This window comes from Idiotropiscis lumnitzeri, chromosome 3, assembly GCF_059441095.1.
Source record: "Idiotropiscis lumnitzeri isolate Australia: NSW breed Sydney's pygmy pipehorse chromosome 3, RoL_Ilum_1.0, whole genome shotgun sequence".
Lineage (NCBI taxonomy): Eukaryota > Metazoa > Chordata > Actinopteri > Syngnathiformes > Syngnathidae > Idiotropiscis > Idiotropiscis lumnitzeri.
Genome location: NC_142393.1, coordinates 5059008 through 5077549, shown reverse-complemented (window position 1 = coordinate 5077549; position 18542 = coordinate 5059008). Strand labels below are relative to the sequence as shown.

The following is an 18542-nucleotide window of genomic DNA, read 5'->3' as shown; positions in this document are numbered from 1 at the left end:
AAACGTTCTGCGCTGCGGTCACGGGTCAAGTGACTTTCCCAGGCTGGAGTGTGTTTCTGAGCATGGAGGGGACAGAGTGTGTGTGTATATGTGTGTTTATATATTTGGGAGGGGAAGTCCACAGCTCAAGGCTCTGTTTCTGATGTTCAGGCTCAGCTGTGCCGAACAAGTGAGGAGAAAACATGAACCAGTTCCTCCAGGATTTTGCGAGCTTTTTCTATTTGTCGTCGTTGTCACTGTGACGGCCTCTAATGCCCGATGCTCCCAGCAACATGTTATTTTATTTTGTTCTAAAAGCAAATTCTCACACTCGCATACGTGCATATACTGTAAATGATAGCAACATGGTAAAACAAAGAAGTGTGTGATTTTTGCGCAGGTGGGCTGCTATGAATGGTGGAACTCACAAGAAGCTCCGATGATTGGTCCAATTCACATAAACATTGCTGTGATTGGATGACATTGCACGCTTGTGCTTGATTCACGGAGATTGGTTACATTTGCAAGAATGGTTGCGATCACGACATTGCCAATTTCCCGTGGGACTGACTCACAGATGTATGCCATAAAAAATCGAAGCACGCACACACACTTACACACTCACCCCCGTACACTCACGCAAACACCGCACAGAACATTAAGAGGAATGCTTTTAAGGTTGATGACCCCAGAAGGCTAATGTGATGTTCAATCCATTTTAACTGCTCCCATAGATAATGCTGTTGGTCACTCACACACACACACGCACACCCCCACACCCACACACGCACACGGCCTCAGTAATGCACTAATAGTGACTGCTCTGCTCCACAGCTCATCGCTCATTTGATCACTTGACAGTCATTTGCTGTGCCACCACACTGAACATATCCTCTCCCTAATTTTCCACGAAAAATTATTTCCATTCAAATGAAAGGAGACATTTTGCACATTTAGGATTCAGACAACTTTATTTATCCCACTAGGGGAAGTTCATTTGTAGCTTCCCAGTGTGCATTCATACTTTTTGTTAGTCCATGAATGAGTACTACTGTTTACATACATTGAAGTTGTTCAAATTTTACTCATGAGTCCAAGTTTTGCAACTTCAACCAGGCCAGCTCATTCGGGTCTTCTTGGGAACTATTTTTTATATTTGCAAAATGTTGACAGGGAAGTTTTCAAATCAAGATATCTTAACCTCACCCTTACAAATTTCTTGACCGATTAAAACCAAGATGTCTTGTGAATGTTATTATTTTTGACCAAACTGTTTAATGTACCTTCTCACATTCTACATTTCAATAATTGCACAGCATTTCAGTTCCGCTTCAGCTTTTTAGCATCTTGTTTTCATTATTATTACTATTATCACTTATTTTTACAGATAAGTGCCAACGTGATCATCTTCCTGTGCACCAACATGATCGGGATCTGCACCCATTACCCCGCTGAGGTCTCCCAGAGACAAGCCTTCCAGGAAACACGAGGATACATCCAGGCCAGGATTCACCTGCAGAGAGAAAACCAGCAGCAGGTACATGCGCGTGCGCACACACAAAAGAGCAATCTTTTTTTTTTTTTGTCGCAGCTTTTCCAGGTCAACAGTATGTTTCAGAGTGTACCTCCAACGTTAGAGACACATTCCCACACACGCCAACAAGGCTGCGTGACTCATTGCGCCTTCTTAACGTTGAGAACGTGACCGTAGACACGGATTCCCTCACTCTCACTTTTTTCATTTCTCTCCCGTTTCTCTCAGGAGCGCCTCCTACTGTCCGTGCTTCCCAGGCACGTTGCCATGGAGATGAAAGCTGACATCAATGCCAAGAAAGAAGATATGATGTTCCACAAGATTTACATCCAAAAACATGACAATGTTAGGTAACGTCAGCACACTCATGCCTAAAAAACCAGCGGCTGGCACATTACCTCCAAAATGTCACATGTTGATCATTACTTATAACTGGCAAATGAAAGTCAATCATTATACGATATTAGTGCCTAGTGATGGGTAAATGAAGCTTTAAATCTGCTTCATGAACCAGTTGTAGTACTTTTGGACTCCTGTAGATGGCACTCTCGGTTCAACATTGGGCTGAAAGCACACTGATTTGCCATTTTTAAGCCCTTTTAAGCCAACAGTGCCATCTCGTGGACTCAAAAATACAACAACTGGTTCAGGAAGCTTATTTGAAGCTTCATTTTCCCATCACTATTATGCCTAATATATAAGCAAACAATGGACTGGACAAATGAGTTATTTCTTTGTCTTCAATCACAGCTGGGCACTTGACCCTTTTTTTGCCAGTCAGTCCCCCGCCCCCGGCCGCAATCTCTGTATAGTTCCGGCCTCGACGCTGCGGCCTTATTCATAAAAATCGTCAGCCTCCGACTCCGTTCTGGCCCACGAAAAAAAAACCAAAAAACTTTGGTGCATGACACCGCCGCGGGAGAGATGCTAAGATGGCTAATTTAGCATTGAAATGCGCTTACCTTATTATGGTCTTGTCTCATTTTTATTTGTCTTCTTCTTTTTCTGTCTTTTTCGGTCTTCATCTCCATGAACCTACAATTAAGTACGCGAAATTGGTGTTATAGGGATTGTGGTATTAGCCCCCCCCCTCCCTCTCTTGTTAAGGTATGCCCCAGTAGCAGGCAGGAGGTGCGGGTTACGTGATGTCAGATTAATGAAATACAGGCACGAAGCCGATTTGTGGGGCCGGACTAAAGTCAACCTCTGGCGTTTGTTAATCAAATCCTTTTTAAAAAATGTTCACGGGCCGAACCGTTCCTCCCTTGGGACGGAATGCCCAGCTCTGTCTTCAGTGAAGTTAACGTGCTACCATGTTTTTGAAAAATAATGAAAATCCCAAATAGAAAAAAAAAACCCCACAAAATGTCAAGTGTTGCAAATGATTTGTGTCTTTCAATAAGGGAGAAAGGAAAACATCAAGAAGAAAAAGATTCAAGATTTGATATGAAGCCTTTCATCTTTCTGACCGAGCATTGGCTTTTCCAGCCCGAAGTGGCAACCTTTAAGCAGTGGGATGTGCATTTAAGGTTACCATGGCAATTAAAGGGAGGGAACAAAGAAACGAGGTTGCAGCCTGGTCTTCGTTTATAGGTGACCCAAATACTCCACTGTGGTGCACGTTGTGGTGCCACCTGTTGCATCACAAAGGTGTCAATTTCCGGAAACACGATCGGCACCATATTCAATCTCCCACGTGGTTGTCAAATGTGGACCTTGAACACCTCATCGGTGCTTTCAATTTTGTCAACTATCACATACTTCTGTATGATTAATAATTAAAGGCATATGCAATTATCAGACTCTCTAAATGTTTATATCTTTTGAAAAAAACATGGATGGATGGATGAATGAAACATTTTTACAGTTTCAACTAAAACTAAACAAAAACTGTTTTCCGAAAAATGTAACTTAATAAGGACTAATAGTCGCCTTGAAAACTAATTAAAACTAACAAAATTTAAAAATCAAAACTCAAAATGAAAAAAAAATTTTGAATTAAAATTCCAAAGCTATACTAACCCTGATCGGGACGTCTTTATGTGCGCTAACATTGATGCTAATGCTAATCATGTTATTTGTTTCTGTGTGTGTGTCCCCATGCAGCATCTTATTTGCGGACATCGAGGGCTTCACCAGCCTGGCGTCTCAGTGCACGGCGCAGGAACTTGTCATGACGCTCAACGAGCTGTTTGCCCGTTTCGATAAATTGGCATCGGTGAGCGTCCGCGCCCGCGGAAGTCATGTGACCCTGTTACAAAATGGAGGGGCATTGCACAACACATCAATTACTCTGGGATGAATCCGATGAGTCATCTCAGTCGTTAGATTCGATTCGATCAGCTAAAACTTCTGTTGTTATACATGTCACAAGTACAAGGCAACCCAAAGCAGATCACATCAACATCAGCACACTGTAAAAAATGAGAAGTGGTGTTTACTTGAAAAATCCGGGCAGACATTTTTTCACTCAGAAATTCAAAGTAAATTTGAAAGTTTTTGAGTACATTTTTCAAGTTCATTAAACTTAAAAAGGCCCCCCAAGGGTGTACCCACTTTACGTTTTCGCACACACATTTCATACAGCAAGGAGCTCAACGCGGTCGAGGATCGAACCTACACCTGAGCTACGGTACTGCTACGGTTTGTCAGTACATTATCGGTGTCAGGTGCAAACCTCGGAATCCTTTTGGAGATAGTAGCAATATACTCAACCCAAATTGCAGAACAGCCATCTCCAAAACTGGAGGTTGTCGGTTCAATCCCCAATCGCATTGCGTATGCAATGAGCCATGTGAAAACCGAAAAAGCTAACTTCCCGTGAGTGGCTTTTTTTTTTTAATTCAATTAACTAGTGAAATTTACTTAAAATGCCTGAGAGAAAAAAACTTTCCTCATTTTTTTCACTCCCCATTTTTTACAGTGCTTTAATTACAATCTTGAATGTCCTCCCTGCGCAGGAGAATCACTGCCTCCGCATCAAGATCCTGGGGGATTGCTACTACTGCGTATCGGGACTGCCCGAACCCCGGGCAGACCACGCCCACTGCTGCGTGGAGATGGGCGTGGACATGATTGAAGCCATCTCGTAAGTCAGTTGCAACGCCGTTCCGTTCGCTCCATTTACAGTATGAAGCAATCTGACAAGTACAATGCCAATTACGGTGTGATACGATTCACTCCATTCACTTGAGTTCATATTTAATTTGATTCACTTCATTTAAGATGCTGTACAATTCACTCCAGATTATAGTATGATACCCCATAATTTCCGGACTAAGACTCACCCGCATGTAAGCCACAGCAGCTATTTTTTGAGGGAAAAAAATCACATAAAAGCCGCACCAGACTATAAGCCGCAGTTTTCTATGTTAAAAAAAATTAATTGTTACTGCATGTACAGAATGATTTTGGACTGCGAATGCACAAAAAGGTACATAAACAGATTGTTAAAGCAGTGCCTTTCAACACGGCAACAACTTCAATTTCAAAGCTGGCGTGGACCATATGTAGTCTGGAATATACCACCGTTGTGAATCTGAATGAAATTACATTTGCCTTTTTATTCCTATTGGGGTGTTTATATGGAGCATTTTACTCCGTTTGATCATTCGTTTCATGCTCATCGCAATACAGCGGCTTATGATCGTCTCCACATGACTTGTCCTCTTTTCATTAGAAACTCCTGCATTTCCAAAACTTTTTGTTATTAGTTTTGCTTTTGAAAAGAAATTCTGTTTTTGGTGTATTCCTGGAAAATCTGGCAACCCACCAGTGTGACACCATGTGGAGTACAGCAGCTGCCTCATAAAGCAAAAATATCATTGGAGGAACTCCGAATGTTATTACTTTTGGACTCAAGGATTATGTTTTTGATCAAATGGGGAAACAAATGGCAACAGGAGAGGTTGGCAACTCAAATACCAAATACACAACAACTAGGAAATTTAGCTGAGCTTAGTGACAAACAGGATATTAAAAAGATAAAAATGGGGAAAAAAATTGTAGTTTGTAAATATGGTGACTGGTTTGGTATTATTAAAAACTGTGATCGTGAATATGTTCATCATATCATCTCGTCTTGTCTCCACCGAAAGAATATATGACTGTCCATTCTGTAACATTGAATGTCTAAATGTGTTGCTGCACTAATTGTGTTTCATCAGTTGTTCAGAGAAGTATACAAAATATGTGTATGCATTAGAGACTTAGCGATGCATTTGTTTTAAATACACAACAATCCCGCTAGTTTTATGTTTAGTTTGACTGTAAATCTCAACTTGGAGTGGCTTTAAGCATCTTGAAGAAGAATCGTTCCCCATCTCAAACTTGAAGGTTTAGACTTACAACTTACTGTAACTTCCTCTCCCACCTCACCAAATCTTTGTCGGATTTGCGTATGTTGTGTGCGTGCGTGTGTGCAGACTGGTGCGAGAAGTGACCGGGGTCAACGTGAACATGCGGGTGGGCATCCATAGCGGACGCGTTCACTGCGGCGTGCTGGGTCTGCGCAAGTGGCAGTTTGACGTGTGGTCCAACGACGTGACGCTCGCCAACCAAATGGAGGCCGGCGGCAAGGCCGGGTTCGCTCTTCAAAACTGCTCTGCACTCATGTTCGCTGCCGTCCAGAGTTTAGTTTCTGACTTTGTGTGTGCGCTTGCGTGTGTGCGTATGTGGGCGTCTGTCTGTGTGTGTCTTAGGCGCATCCACATCACCAAAGCCACTCTTCAGTACCTCAACGAGGACTACGAAGTGGAGCCAGGCTTCGGAGGGGAGAGGAACGCCTATTTGAAGGAGAACGACATTGAAACTTTTCTGGTGTTAGGCTGCAGTCAGAAGAGGGTCGGTTGCGTGGAAGCGCTCATAAAAAAAACAGTCGTTTAACACACTTCACAATCTGTTGGATGCTTTCTTTTTGTTTTCAGAAAGAGGAGAAAGCCATGATGGCGAAAATGCAGCGAGCTCGTGCAAATTCCGCTGAGGGATTGATGCCACGCTGGGTGCCTGACAGATCCTTCTCCAGAACCAAGGAGTCCAAAGTCTTCAGGCAGATGGTGAGATTATTTCAGAAAAAAAAGAAAAGATAATTCACTGGCCTACTATGTCCATATTTATCTTTGGTTTGCCAAAGCATTCAGAACACTTGAAATGTCATGTAATTTTTTGGAGTAGACTGTTCACGTCTGCCTTTTTTTCCCCCCAATATTAAATCTGATATGACACATACCGAACTATTCAAAATGTGTATTGGCCCGTCTTAGGCAAATTCATGTTTTATGTTATTATTCTAATGTAGTAAAACTCTGCATTTGCATAATAGGACGGAAAGTAGCAGGAGTGAGTTTTTTGTTGACATTCAATGTCATCAATTATAAAAAAAAAAAATTGATAAATGAGTGACTTAATTTTGTCCTTCGTCTGGCCTGCGAAGAATTGAGTAATATTACTTCCTTTGGACCGTCACTATTCACGACTCGCTAGGGTCCACAGTATTCAACCGTATTACAATTTTCTTCAAAAACAGCCGTTGTTAGGCTAACAGCGATTAAGGTATAGATTTTTTTATTTATTTTTTTTAGAAAATAAACTACAAGTATGGTTAGGATAAAAAGTAACACAAATATGAAACATTTAATAACATTTCTAAAGGATTTAAGGTCTTACATTTCATCGTAAAGCTTCATTTTAGTAAGCTGGGACAAGATCGTTCAAATCTACTCTTTTTTCTTTCAATGTGTGAACTTCTGAAAAAACTTTTTTTTAATTATTTATTTATTTATTTATTTATATATATATATATATATATGTTTTTTTTAAATTAATTAATTATTTTTTTTGTATTTATTTCCTGGGATGAAAATTTCACCGCATATCTTTATTATAAAATGTAATTTTTATTTCTTTTGCCATCCTCCAGAAAATTGCAAACAGGCACGTTTTCTACAAATGACAGAGGAGAGGTTCGAAAACGAAATCCTTGAATTGGAATTTGCACATCCTGAGCCATGAATATGCGCACTGCATATAATTACAGAAGAGACTCCCAGCACGTGTTTTCCCTGTAAAGCCTGGAGTCTTTATTAACAAGTATCGTTGTCCTCCTCCTCATTTCCTCTGCGTCTCGGAGGGTTTGAACCCCGACGGCAAAGAGAATCTCTAATTTGCAACCTCCGAGCATTAATTAAAACATGAGTGTTTCTCCTGGGGATTATGTCGCTGTGCACGTCTGAGCTACTCCGTTGTATTTTAACCCTCCTTTTCACTTTCGCTGTTTTTGTTTTTTCCTCTCAGGGCATCGACGAAGCATCCAGCAAGGACAAGTGAGTTTTTTTGTTTTTTTTTTTAATTCATGGCAACACATACTGTAACCTACTCACATTTTGGAAATGTTGGCGTCTGACACACACACACACACGCACACACTCTTACTGTTGCATATACCTGGTAGCCGCTGCGCTCAGGAGGCCCTGAACCCCGAAGACGAGGTGGACGAGTTCCTGGGCCGAGCCATCGACGCTCGCAGCATCGACCAGTTGCGCAAAGATCACGTCAAGAACTTCCTGCTCACCTTTCAAACTGCCGAACTGGAGAAAAAGGTATGAGCGACCTCCTCAGATCACATCTTTCGTTTCTAATCAGTTTTTCATCCGCTGTTCTATTGTGCCTTTGCGTGTTCTGTCGTCAGTACTCTAAAATGGTGGACGATGGCTTCGGTGGTTACGTGGCCTGCGCCCTCCTGGTTTTCTGCTGCATCTGTATCATTCAGATGATCGTTTTGAAAATGTAAGCAGCTCTCGCTTTCTCATGCTTCGACTGAACGTTGCCTCGTGATCCGTTTACCAAGGCTTGATGAGAGTTAAACGTTTTTTTTTTCCTTTCTTTTCCGCAGAACACCGCTTATGCTGGGCCTGTACATTAGCATCTTCATCATCCTGATCAACATCCTCTTCATTTGTTCTATCTACTCCTGCATCAAAGTAAGCAGCCATTGCTCGGATTCCTGCAGATTAGAGTTAAGACAAAAAAAAAAATCTATATTGTTAAATCATGTCCGTGATAAAAATGTCAAACGCTTGCCGTAATGTATGTGTAGCCATTCGTGGGACATTTTTTATTGGCCCGTCACAGGAATAGAATTTTATACAGCCCACATAAAATTTTTAAGGAGCAAGTGAAAATGTTTGGAGCGGTCACTATTTTTCAATTAAAGATAAAAATGTGACAACAACTGTTACAAGATGACACATTTTATTTATTAGATTTTTTTTATGTAAAAAAGGTATTCATTTGATATTTCTGGGATACAATAAAAATGTGTTAATGTGTATTGCAATTATGCAATCAACTCAGGACCAACCAATTAATCTGTCGGCCAATTTAATTAACTGATTTTAGCTTTTAAAGCCATTTGTTGTTTTTTTAAGCATTCAGTTTACAACACATGCCAAAGATAATTAGACTAATGTTGTTATATAGATTGACATGTTATGAATAAGATGAGCTTCATGCTAACAAACAATACAAAAACGCCATAGATGGGTTAACAAACACCAGTGTAGCTGTGTTAATATTAAATTAAATGTGAACACAAGAAATGAAACAACACATAGATAATGCAACAATACAAACTGACATATATTTTTTATCATCTGTGAGAAGCAACTAATATTACTGTGGCTTACTGAGAAGTGTTTTTGTGCTTAATTTGGATAGAGTCACGTGATTGCTTCTAACGTGGCGTCCACTCTTTGTTGTCCGTCTGTCCATCTTCAAGCTGTTCCCAGTCGCCTTGCAGACGCTAACCAGGAAGATTGTGCAGTCCCGTGCAAACAGTACGCTGGTGGCCGTCTTCACCATCCTCCTCCTCTTCATCGCTTCCTTCGCTAACATGGTACGCTTTGGCAGTCTCAAATCATGTAACAGGTTTGACTCGTGATTGATTAATTACTGCTGCTATGTTGTTTATGGAGAAGCACGGTGATGGTTGAGTGGTTTGGACGTTTGCGTCACAGTTCTCAGCTCTGGCAGGAAGGGTCGACATCAGTCCATGTGCATGTTGTTCCTTTGCTTGCGTGATTTCTTTTAGGGTACGCCGGCAAACATATGTGCACTTCATTGAAGGTTGTAAATTGTCCACACTTTTTTGTCTACATGTGTCCTGCAATTCGATGGTGGCCAATCCTGGGTGTAGTTTTATTTTATTTTATTTTATTTTATTTTATTTTATTTTATTTTATTTTATTTTATTTTATTTTATTTTATTTTATTTTATTTTATTTTAATAAATGACTGTTCCATTTAACAAAGGATTTTGCCGATTTTAGCCGAGATAGCCACTGGCCAGCATCATGAGGATATGTAAAAGGCCAAAAAGCAATTTTGGGTCAAAATATGCCTTAGGTTATTATTTTAATAAAGTGAGAACTCACAAAAACCCAGCTACACAGACTGCTACTTTGCTATTACATGTCGGTACATTTGAATCAATTAGACACATTTTATTTATTTTTATTAATGGAGCGTATGAGAGGGAAAGGGACAAATGCAGCAAAGTGAAGCATGTAAAGAGTTGTCATTTGTCGCTGGAAAGTGTCAACAGTGCAGTGGAAAAGTTTGTGTGCTTCTGTGTGTGTGAGTATGTGTGTGGTGTGTCTGCTAATTGGCGCTCAACTTGAGCACATTATCCAAAAGTAACAATATTATCTCCAAAGCCCACAGATGAATGTTTTTTCCCCATCTTGTTTTGCCAGTGGTTGCCTAGCAACCAGATCTTGACAGCAGTACACCAGGATAGCAGGATTGTGTATGAGCGTGTGTGCATATACATGCTTGTGTGTTTTCTTTGTTTTTTTTTGTCCGTGTCTGGTGAAGCTTTGAGTGGTATCACTTGACCTATTGCTGATGTTACACGCCTGGTGTTCTAGTTTACGTGCAGCAGAACGGAAGTGATGGACTGCGTGGCCGAGGATCAACTGAACACGTCGGTGACTCTCTGCCTGCTGAATAACCTCACCAGGACAGCAAAGGACGGCTTGACTGTGTGTTCCAGCCAGGTCATACCCTGCCCTTTCCCTCAGGTGGGTTTCATAAGGTTTGATGTGCAGTACAATGCATAATACATTACATGACACTGTACATTATTGAAGATGTTTTTGAAGACTACAAGGTCACTCTCAAACAAATATTCATCGCGTTTCCCTCAGAGGACAATATCTATATATAAATGTAGAATAATTGCATATACACCGGGTATTAAATCGGAATTTATTATTTATTTTTTTTATTATTATTATTATTATTATTATTAAATACAGTACCATTCGAAATATCATTATTTAAAAAAAAACACAATTTCTTTTGACCGTATTCACAATGTCTAAATCAGGTTTCACCAACCCATTTGAAGCTGAGAGCAACTTATTGACTAGTGATTATTACTGATTTATTTTGATTTTATGATTTAGTTATATAGAGGTGGTGGAGCAAGACCATTTAAATATTGAAAGAGAAATAAAAGAATCTTAAAATGAACTCTAAAATGTACAGGGAGCCTGTGAAGGAAGGCCAGAATTGGAGTTATGTGTTCCCTCCTACGAGCTCCAGTTAGGAGGCGAGAAGCAGCATTTTGGAGCAACTGGAGACCCTTGACAATCAAACTATGCCAGTGAGAAACTTGGAAAGTATGAGAAAAGCCCAATCACAGCCTCCCAACTATCTTGTAAAGAGAAAATAATAGGAAGTCATTGATCAAATGAAATGCAGGTACCATGTGGAGTTCCCCACAGGTCAATCTTCAGCCTAATGATATTCACTTTGTCCTGGCAGACTCCAACTTAATTTGTGCATTACAGTAACCCAGCCGAGATATAACAAACGCACGGATTACTGTTTCTCAGTGTTGTCAAAGGAGAGATTTCACTTTGGCCAGCTGCCTAAGATTTAAAAAGAAAAGCTGAATTTGATGATTAATAATTTGTGTGAAGTCATCAATCATGTTCAGGATTTATCATAATAATTAGGAAATGGGAAATGACAACTGTCATATCACCGGTGAGTTATTTTTGGAGCAGGCCCTCAGCATACTCATGTGATCCTTGGGGGCTATCTCATGCCTGCGGGCACCACGTCGGTGACCCCTAGTCGACTTTGTATTTTAGATTCATTTAATGTGATCTATTCTACAATGATGAAAACTGGTTTTTCCAAGTGATATATTTTTAACAACAAATTGCACTTTAAAGCTGCAGGCATGGCAAATAGTGGTAAGCAAATATTGGTGTGCAACTATTGTTCAATTTATGACAGCAAGAGATTTATTGAAAAGTAATTCTTCTTACGCTGGTGCAAATGAAGAACAATGCAATGTGTGTTTCAGATCTTTTTTTTTTTTGCCAATATTAAAGGATCAAATCCGTCTCCATTCAGCTTGTGCCGATTTGCTGTGCATTGTGTGTTTGCGTCACTAAGCGGTTGCCCTCCTGCAGTATTTCAGCTACAGCGTCCTGCTGACCCTGCTGGTCTGCTCGGTGTTCCTCCACATCAGCAGCATCGGGAAGCTAGCGCTCATGCTGCTCATCCAACTCGTCTTCCTTCTGCTGGTGGAGTGGCCTCAGGTTGTCCTGTTCGACAACGCCGACCTCCTGGTCAAAGCCAACGCGCTGTAAGTCAAGTCTATCTGAAAATTCAGAAATGAAAAAATGGCTCGTTATTTGCTGCGGCCTTCTTTGGTTCCAATTCGTCTCAGAAAAACGTGCTTCTTGTGTGTGTGAATGTGAGTGTGAATGACGTCAATATCAGCAAGACTATGGAAGATATATGTCTATCGAAGTATTACTTATTTGTATATTGCGTGTGGGTGTGTGTGACAAATGGTGGTCACTGTAGCAAAAATGAGTTTGATGTCATTTTTTTGACATTGCAATGACAATTAAGCTGATTCAAATTGTGTGTTGTTGTTTTTTTTTTTCCTAGGCCTGCTTTCAATGCAACAGCAGAACAGTGGTAAGTTGACTTTTTGTTTGGCTTTCATTCCTCTCTTGACTCTGATGACGAACCGGTCGGTGATCTGGCCTTAGCCTGGAGAGTGTGACCAAAGTGCCCCTGAAGGTCATGACCCCCGTCATCCTGACCGTCTTTGTTCTGGCGCTGTACTTGCACGGCCAGCAGGTGGAGTCCACCGCACGCCTCGACTTCCTCTGGAAGCTGCAGGTAAATGCAGGTAGACGCCCAAAGTTACGGGACTGCTAGATACTTGTGTAAAATAAATCAAAAAATATATACTGGTTAAAAAAACATAACTGTTACTATATAAAGGGACAATGTGTAGATTTTTTATTTTTTTTTTCAACTTTTCAATTAATTTAAACGCACAATTTTTCCCCTAGAGAAATTGTAATGAATGTTTATCAGCGTTTTCTGAAGAATTAATTTGGTTTTTGAAACCAATTTTTTGGTTTACGGACTGCCTCAGATATCATTTTTTTTTTTCGAGTAGATGGAGACATTTTAAACAACAGACGGTGGCGGTTTCAAGGAGGGGGAGATATCTTGCATCTTGAATGCTGCCTTGTTCACATTCCTCCATGTCGCTGCTCTTTCTGTTTTTTCCGCCTTATAAGGCCACAACATCTCTCTCGATCAAGATCTCAGCCACAGTTTGCTTTCTTTTTTTTTTTTTAACATTGTCTTGTCATCTGCTGAAGCTGAAAAGAGTAATGAGCCTTTTTTTTGGACAAAGTAAGGCGTAGAAAGTACTAATACCGTTTCTCTTTTCAACTGAGAGTGAAAGGGTCCAAAAAGTACATAAAGTACAGACACCTGGAAAAACCTTCTGAAGTACAGTTAGCAAATTATGTGTACTTGGCTGCTCCCATCACTGCTGATAATAATAATATGAAAATCATCTAACCCCAATGAACAATCAAAAGATAACAGAAAATTGTTGGCAACACGAAAAAAAATTGATGCCAAAGTGAAAATGTGTACCAAAGTGAGAAGTGAAAAAAGGTTAGCCAGGAAGATGCACGAACTAACAGAATTTAAAAAAAAGGAAACCCCGCAGCCTTAACCCCCCTCCCTCTTCTCGCTCCCCAGGCTACCGAGGAGAAGGAGGAGATGGAGGAGCTGCAGGCTTACAACCGCCGCTTGCTCCACAACATCCTGCCCAAAGACGTCGCCGCCCACTTTTTGGCTCGCGAGCGGCGCAACGACGAGCTGTACTACCAGTCGTGCGAGTGCGTGGCCGTCATGTTTGCCTCCATCTGCAACTTCTCCGAGTTCTACGTGGAGCTGGAAGGCAACAACGAGGGTGTCGAGTGTCTCCGACTGCTCAACGAAATCATCGCTGATTTTGATGAGGTGAATTTTCAAACAAGAGTTATCGACGAAAATACACTGCTACCTTAAGTTAAGTTAAGAGCCGTAGATCTTTTTTTTGTTCGTGTGTTGGGCGCCAAAATTGATATTTATGGGTGAACTTCAGATACACCCCCCAATTGAGTAAAGCTAAAAAATGTATCAATTAAGGTACAGCCACAGTTTATCAAATGGGACAAACGGCCAGACACACAAAGACAAAATAAGACCGCTCAACTCACACCCACACACTCACACGCAGAGTAGACTAACTGGCCACCGACTCTTGATCTTGATGCCACTCACTCAGCCACGCCCCTTAAAGGCACACATTCACACACGAATACTACAGTGCGTACATTTTATTACACTTCTCTTTCTGCATGTTTTTTTATGAGACTGGAATTTAACCTGAAAACACAAAACAAAACAAAATGATGGTCTTTTGTCTTGTGAAACCTGACATTTCAAAAGATATATCATTAAAGTATAAGATAATCAATTATGTAATCATATAGATAATGCTTTTTTTATTATTTACAATGAAACTAAGTTTTTGTGTAGATAAGTTATAATAAAAATAAATAAATAAATTGCTATATGGATGAAACAAATAGTCCCGGACTTTTGATGATGTAAATGCTCGATCGGATTTCATCTCCAAAAGGGAGGCGTTCCAAAAATAGTTTGGGACCCACGGAATTAAAAAAAATGCTCTTCAAAGGAAAAAGTTGCATGCATACAATCTCTCTTTAGTGTACAGGTGTCAAACTCAAGGCCCTGGGTCCAGATCCGGTCCGCCAGACCACATTATTTGGCCCGCAAAGGCAAATCATGCTAAAATCTGTACCAACATTTCAAATTGCCATGTGTAATAAATACTACTACTAATAACTTTTTTTAGAACCCGTTTTACAGGACCTTGAACCATAACTGAACAAACTCTAATCTACTATGAAAATGTCTGATTTCATAACGAGTAATCCGTCAATTTGTCATGCATATGTAATAATATGATGAGACGATGAAACATTTATTTGGTTTCACCGCCATTACGACCCCCTCAGGAAATTTAGTGTGTCTAGGTCTGGAATGGTTGTGTGTGGTCTCATCACGTCTTCTTTCCCAGATCATCAGTGAGGAGAGATTCCGTCAGCTGGAGAAAATCAAAACCATCGGTTCCACTTATATGGCCGCCTCGGGCCTCAACGTGTCCAGCTACGATCGAGAGGGTCGCTCGCACATCCTAGCGATGGCCGACTACGCCATGAGGCTCAGGGAGCAGATGAAATACATCAACGAGCACTCTTTCAACAATTTCCAGATGAAAATTGGTCAGAAATTGCTCCTTGTTGATATTCCAGCTTGGCTTTTTCCCCATTTTTTTCCTGCTTTTGCAGCCCAGTAGGAGACTTCTTTATTGAGTTGCACGTCTGTGACCAATTGTGGATTTGTGCTCCTCAGGGCTGAACATGGGACCAGTGGTGGCCGGGGTGATTGGCGCCAGAAAGCCCCAATATGATATCTGGGGGAACACGGTTAATGTGGCGAGTCGAATGGACAGCACCGGAGTGCCAGACTACATTCAGGTAACACACAAACACACACGCCATGAATTTTATGAATACCAGAGGAATTGAGTGTGGTGTTTATCCTACTTTAAAAATGTCAATGTTTGGTTTGAGTTTATTTCATGCAATGTTTTTTTTTTTTTTAGTTCATGTAAGCTTGCCGATCATGTTTAGGTTCATCCCATGTAGCAGTGAGCATTATAGTGGAAACCTGTATGCTCTATATAGCACATTACCAATTAAACGTTATTCATTGTTATATTTGCAACCCTGATCAAATAGATACACTAACTCTTGAGTCCGTATGAGGACTGAAAGTGGATTGCACATGTGACTAAATATCCATCCAGTCATTCATTATCTATGGTGCTTGTCCTCATTAGCTGGAATATATGGTGGCTGATATTGGGCAAGTGGCATAATTACGGGGAAAAAAATCATTAAATGGTATTAAATGGATCAAAAGCGTTCTTTTAAAAGGCGATGTGCTTCATTATGTTGAGCGCTGTATTTCTATGCAAAGCTTCAACTTGTCTCCCAAAAGCATCTGCATTTGAATTCCCTTGCCTCAACTAACTACAAATACTTAATTTTTTTCCCCATATAAAATATAGGACAATGCTGCCACCTGTTGTGCAAAACAATTCTTCAATCTTCTCCATTGGAAACAATTAAGTTGTTTTGTTTTTTTTTAAAACCCAACAAATTGATCCGTAGCTGATTTTGAAATCAGAATCAGAAATCAGAAATCCCTTTATTGTCATCGTACTCAAGTGTGCAACGAGATTAGAGAGCTCCCCTCTCCAGTGCAATACAACAATAATTCAGATAAATATATAAATTAGATAAATAAGAGAATAGTTAGTGCAATGGAAAGTAATACTGGATAGGATATGTAAAAACCAGGAACTGTACATGTGTAAAAGCACATAAATTAACTGATTTAATCCTAGAAATATTTACTAGACAAAACCCATCAATTTCAACTTTTTTCTGGATTTTGACTGATTTTGCACGGCCGCAAAAAAAACAAAAAAAAGGCAAAGACGTATAATATGTTTTATGGATTGATTGAGTTAAGCCTTGCTTTACTTTTTTTTTTTTTTTGGAGGGAAGTGTTTCTCACATGAAACATCAAATAATGGCTCTAAGAAAAAAAGGTGTCATATGCGTTGCTGATCCTTTCCCAGGTGACCACGGACCTCTACCACGTGCTGGCCAACAACGGCTACCAGCTGGACTGCAGAGGACTGGTCAAGGTGAAGGGCAAAGGCGAAATGACCACTTACTTCCTGACCAATGGCCCCCCCAGCAGTTAACCATGGACCCCCCCCCCCAAACCACCCCACAGGGTTGACAAATGCTGTCGTCCCCTGCGCCACTCACACACACGGGATTCTGTTGGTGGTGTTTGAAGGCTTTTTTTTTTTTTTAATTGCACAAGCGAGCACAAAGCCCAAAAGCCCAGTTGCCTTAGGATGGGAGTGTGCTTGTTTTTTTATGAGCTGTACAAGTATTTTCTCTGGACTCTTAATTTATTTTTTTTTCTTTGGTGCAGATGGATTTTTAGCGATGTACAGTACGAAGGATAAGCTACACGTATGAATACATTATGAAGGAGGAACACGACCAAAGAACAACACTGAGTATGCTCATTTAATCGTTTGTGTGGTCAAGTCACTGAGGGACACACACACACACACACACACACGCGGATACACGCGTGTGTCTTTAGGCGGGCTAAATCATCACAGATAACGAGTGCAAACAATATGCTTGACGTGTGTGTGCGTGCGTGTGTGAGTGCGTGAGTGCGTGAATGAGTGAAACAGACTGCTGAACTTTTCCTACGAAGAAGCATACTGAAACTTTTCACTGTGAGTTTTTTTTCTATCTGCGATGATGCTTTCTTGTTTGCATGGTTCGTATTGATCGCCAGACTTCTGGCGAAGAGGATCATGTCCACTTTGACGCCAACGTCATTCCAAGCAAAAATATTTCAAATCAAACTTAAAAGTATATTTTTGAAGAGATTTAGGACAGAGCGCATACGTATGCAAGGACTTTCTTTGCCTTGATGTGAACCAGTTGCAATGGACCAATTAAGCCACGCCGACTTGTTTTTTTTTTTGTCTTGTTTTTTTTTTGTCACCCCTCAGCCAGTCCGTCGAATGTACGTCAGAACAAACGTGAAATGACCACTGAAGGACACGCGCCACTTTGGGATTCCCGTTTGCTGCAAATGAAAACGCTGTACAGGACTTGTGCTGTACATGCACTGCAGTGTTTAGGAGCTGACTTTTCCGTGGAAATCCACAATATTTATGCCTTAAACGGTGACGCCTTTGCCTGAAAAGTCAACCAAATACCCCGTAGTCTTTATTCCTTACATAGGACAGCAGCAAATGAATTCTTTTTTGCCTTAATTGTGTGTCCCTTTTCTGTCTGTTGATGCACTTCTACAGCACGACTGTAGTCTATATTTTACAAAATAAAAGAAAATTGTCCAACTGTTTCCGTGACATGCTGCATGTTGCGCACACTTGCTCTCGTTTGAATGCGGCTCAGATTCAGTCATTTGAGAAGACCTTCCTCGTCTCCTTTCCCCATCAGCCCCAAATAAATCCATCTCCCGTTTCAGCAATGGAGAATGCGTAATTGCTTGCACATGAAAAATGCATTTCTGTCCAGCCTGTGGCAAAGTTCTCACATCACTCCATGCTGAAGTGAACATTAATTAAGCCTCATAAATTTGTCCTAATCCTTTGTGAAAAAGCCCCCTTGTTACTAGATCAACCGTGCATAGTTGGCAAAGTGATGTGCACAACGAAACAGTGGATTTAAGTAAAGCCGCACTTTGGCTTGTTTGACACCTTCGTCACTTCATCACAAACTATAAAACAAAGGTTCCGTCTAATTTGAATCACACGTGCCATTTGAAATCTACTTGCGCTCAAATCTACTGTTTGACTATTTGGACCTACGCTTGTAATGAATCCAGTGCATCTTGAAGAGATTGATAGTAGTTCTGTAAATATTAGTACCAGGAATTCAAAAATTTCAATCTGAAGACTATATGAATAATAATACAGACACTAAACGGA

At 40.6% G+C, this 18542-nt stretch overlaps 1 protein-coding gene across 2 annotated transcripts in view; it reads left to right on the top strand.

Annotated features, from left to right (window-relative positions):
* LOC148339549 (adenylate cyclase type 6-like) overlaps positions 1 to 17953 on the top strand; it is a 46575-nt gene extending 28622 nt beyond the window's left edge. For both annotated transcript variants that reach the window (XM_088290298.1, XM_088290299.1), the window contains exons 4-23: positions 1367 to 1516; positions 1742 to 1863; positions 3620 to 3731; positions 4474 to 4601; positions 5938 to 6096; positions 6214 to 6355; positions 6439 to 6567; positions 7805 to 7833; positions 7962 to 8109; positions 8199 to 8296; positions 8403 to 8490; positions 9288 to 9404; positions 10438 to 10590; positions 11998 to 12173; positions 12485 to 12514; positions 12589 to 12721; positions 13607 to 13870; positions 14997 to 15201; positions 15332 to 15456; positions 16629 to 17953. In XM_088290298.1, the coding sequence (XP_088146424.1) occupies positions 1367 to 1516; positions 1742 to 1863; positions 3620 to 3731; positions 4474 to 4601; positions 5938 to 6096; positions 6214 to 6355; positions 6439 to 6567; positions 7805 to 7833; positions 7962 to 8109; positions 8199 to 8296; positions 8403 to 8490; positions 9288 to 9404; positions 10438 to 10590; positions 11998 to 12173; positions 12485 to 12514; positions 12589 to 12721; positions 13607 to 13870; positions 14997 to 15201; positions 15332 to 15456; positions 16629 to 16757 (2637 nt within the window). In that variant the 3' untranslated portion in view covers positions 16758 to 17953. The remainder of the gene's footprint in view (positions 1 to 1366; positions 1517 to 1741; positions 1864 to 3619; positions 3732 to 4473; positions 4602 to 5937; positions 6097 to 6213; positions 6356 to 6438; positions 6568 to 7804; positions 7834 to 7961; positions 8110 to 8198; positions 8297 to 8402; positions 8491 to 9287; positions 9405 to 10437; positions 10591 to 11997; positions 12174 to 12484; positions 12515 to 12588; positions 12722 to 13606; positions 13871 to 14996; positions 15202 to 15331; positions 15457 to 16628) is intronic.
* Positions 17954 to 18542: the final 589 nt, after the last annotated feature.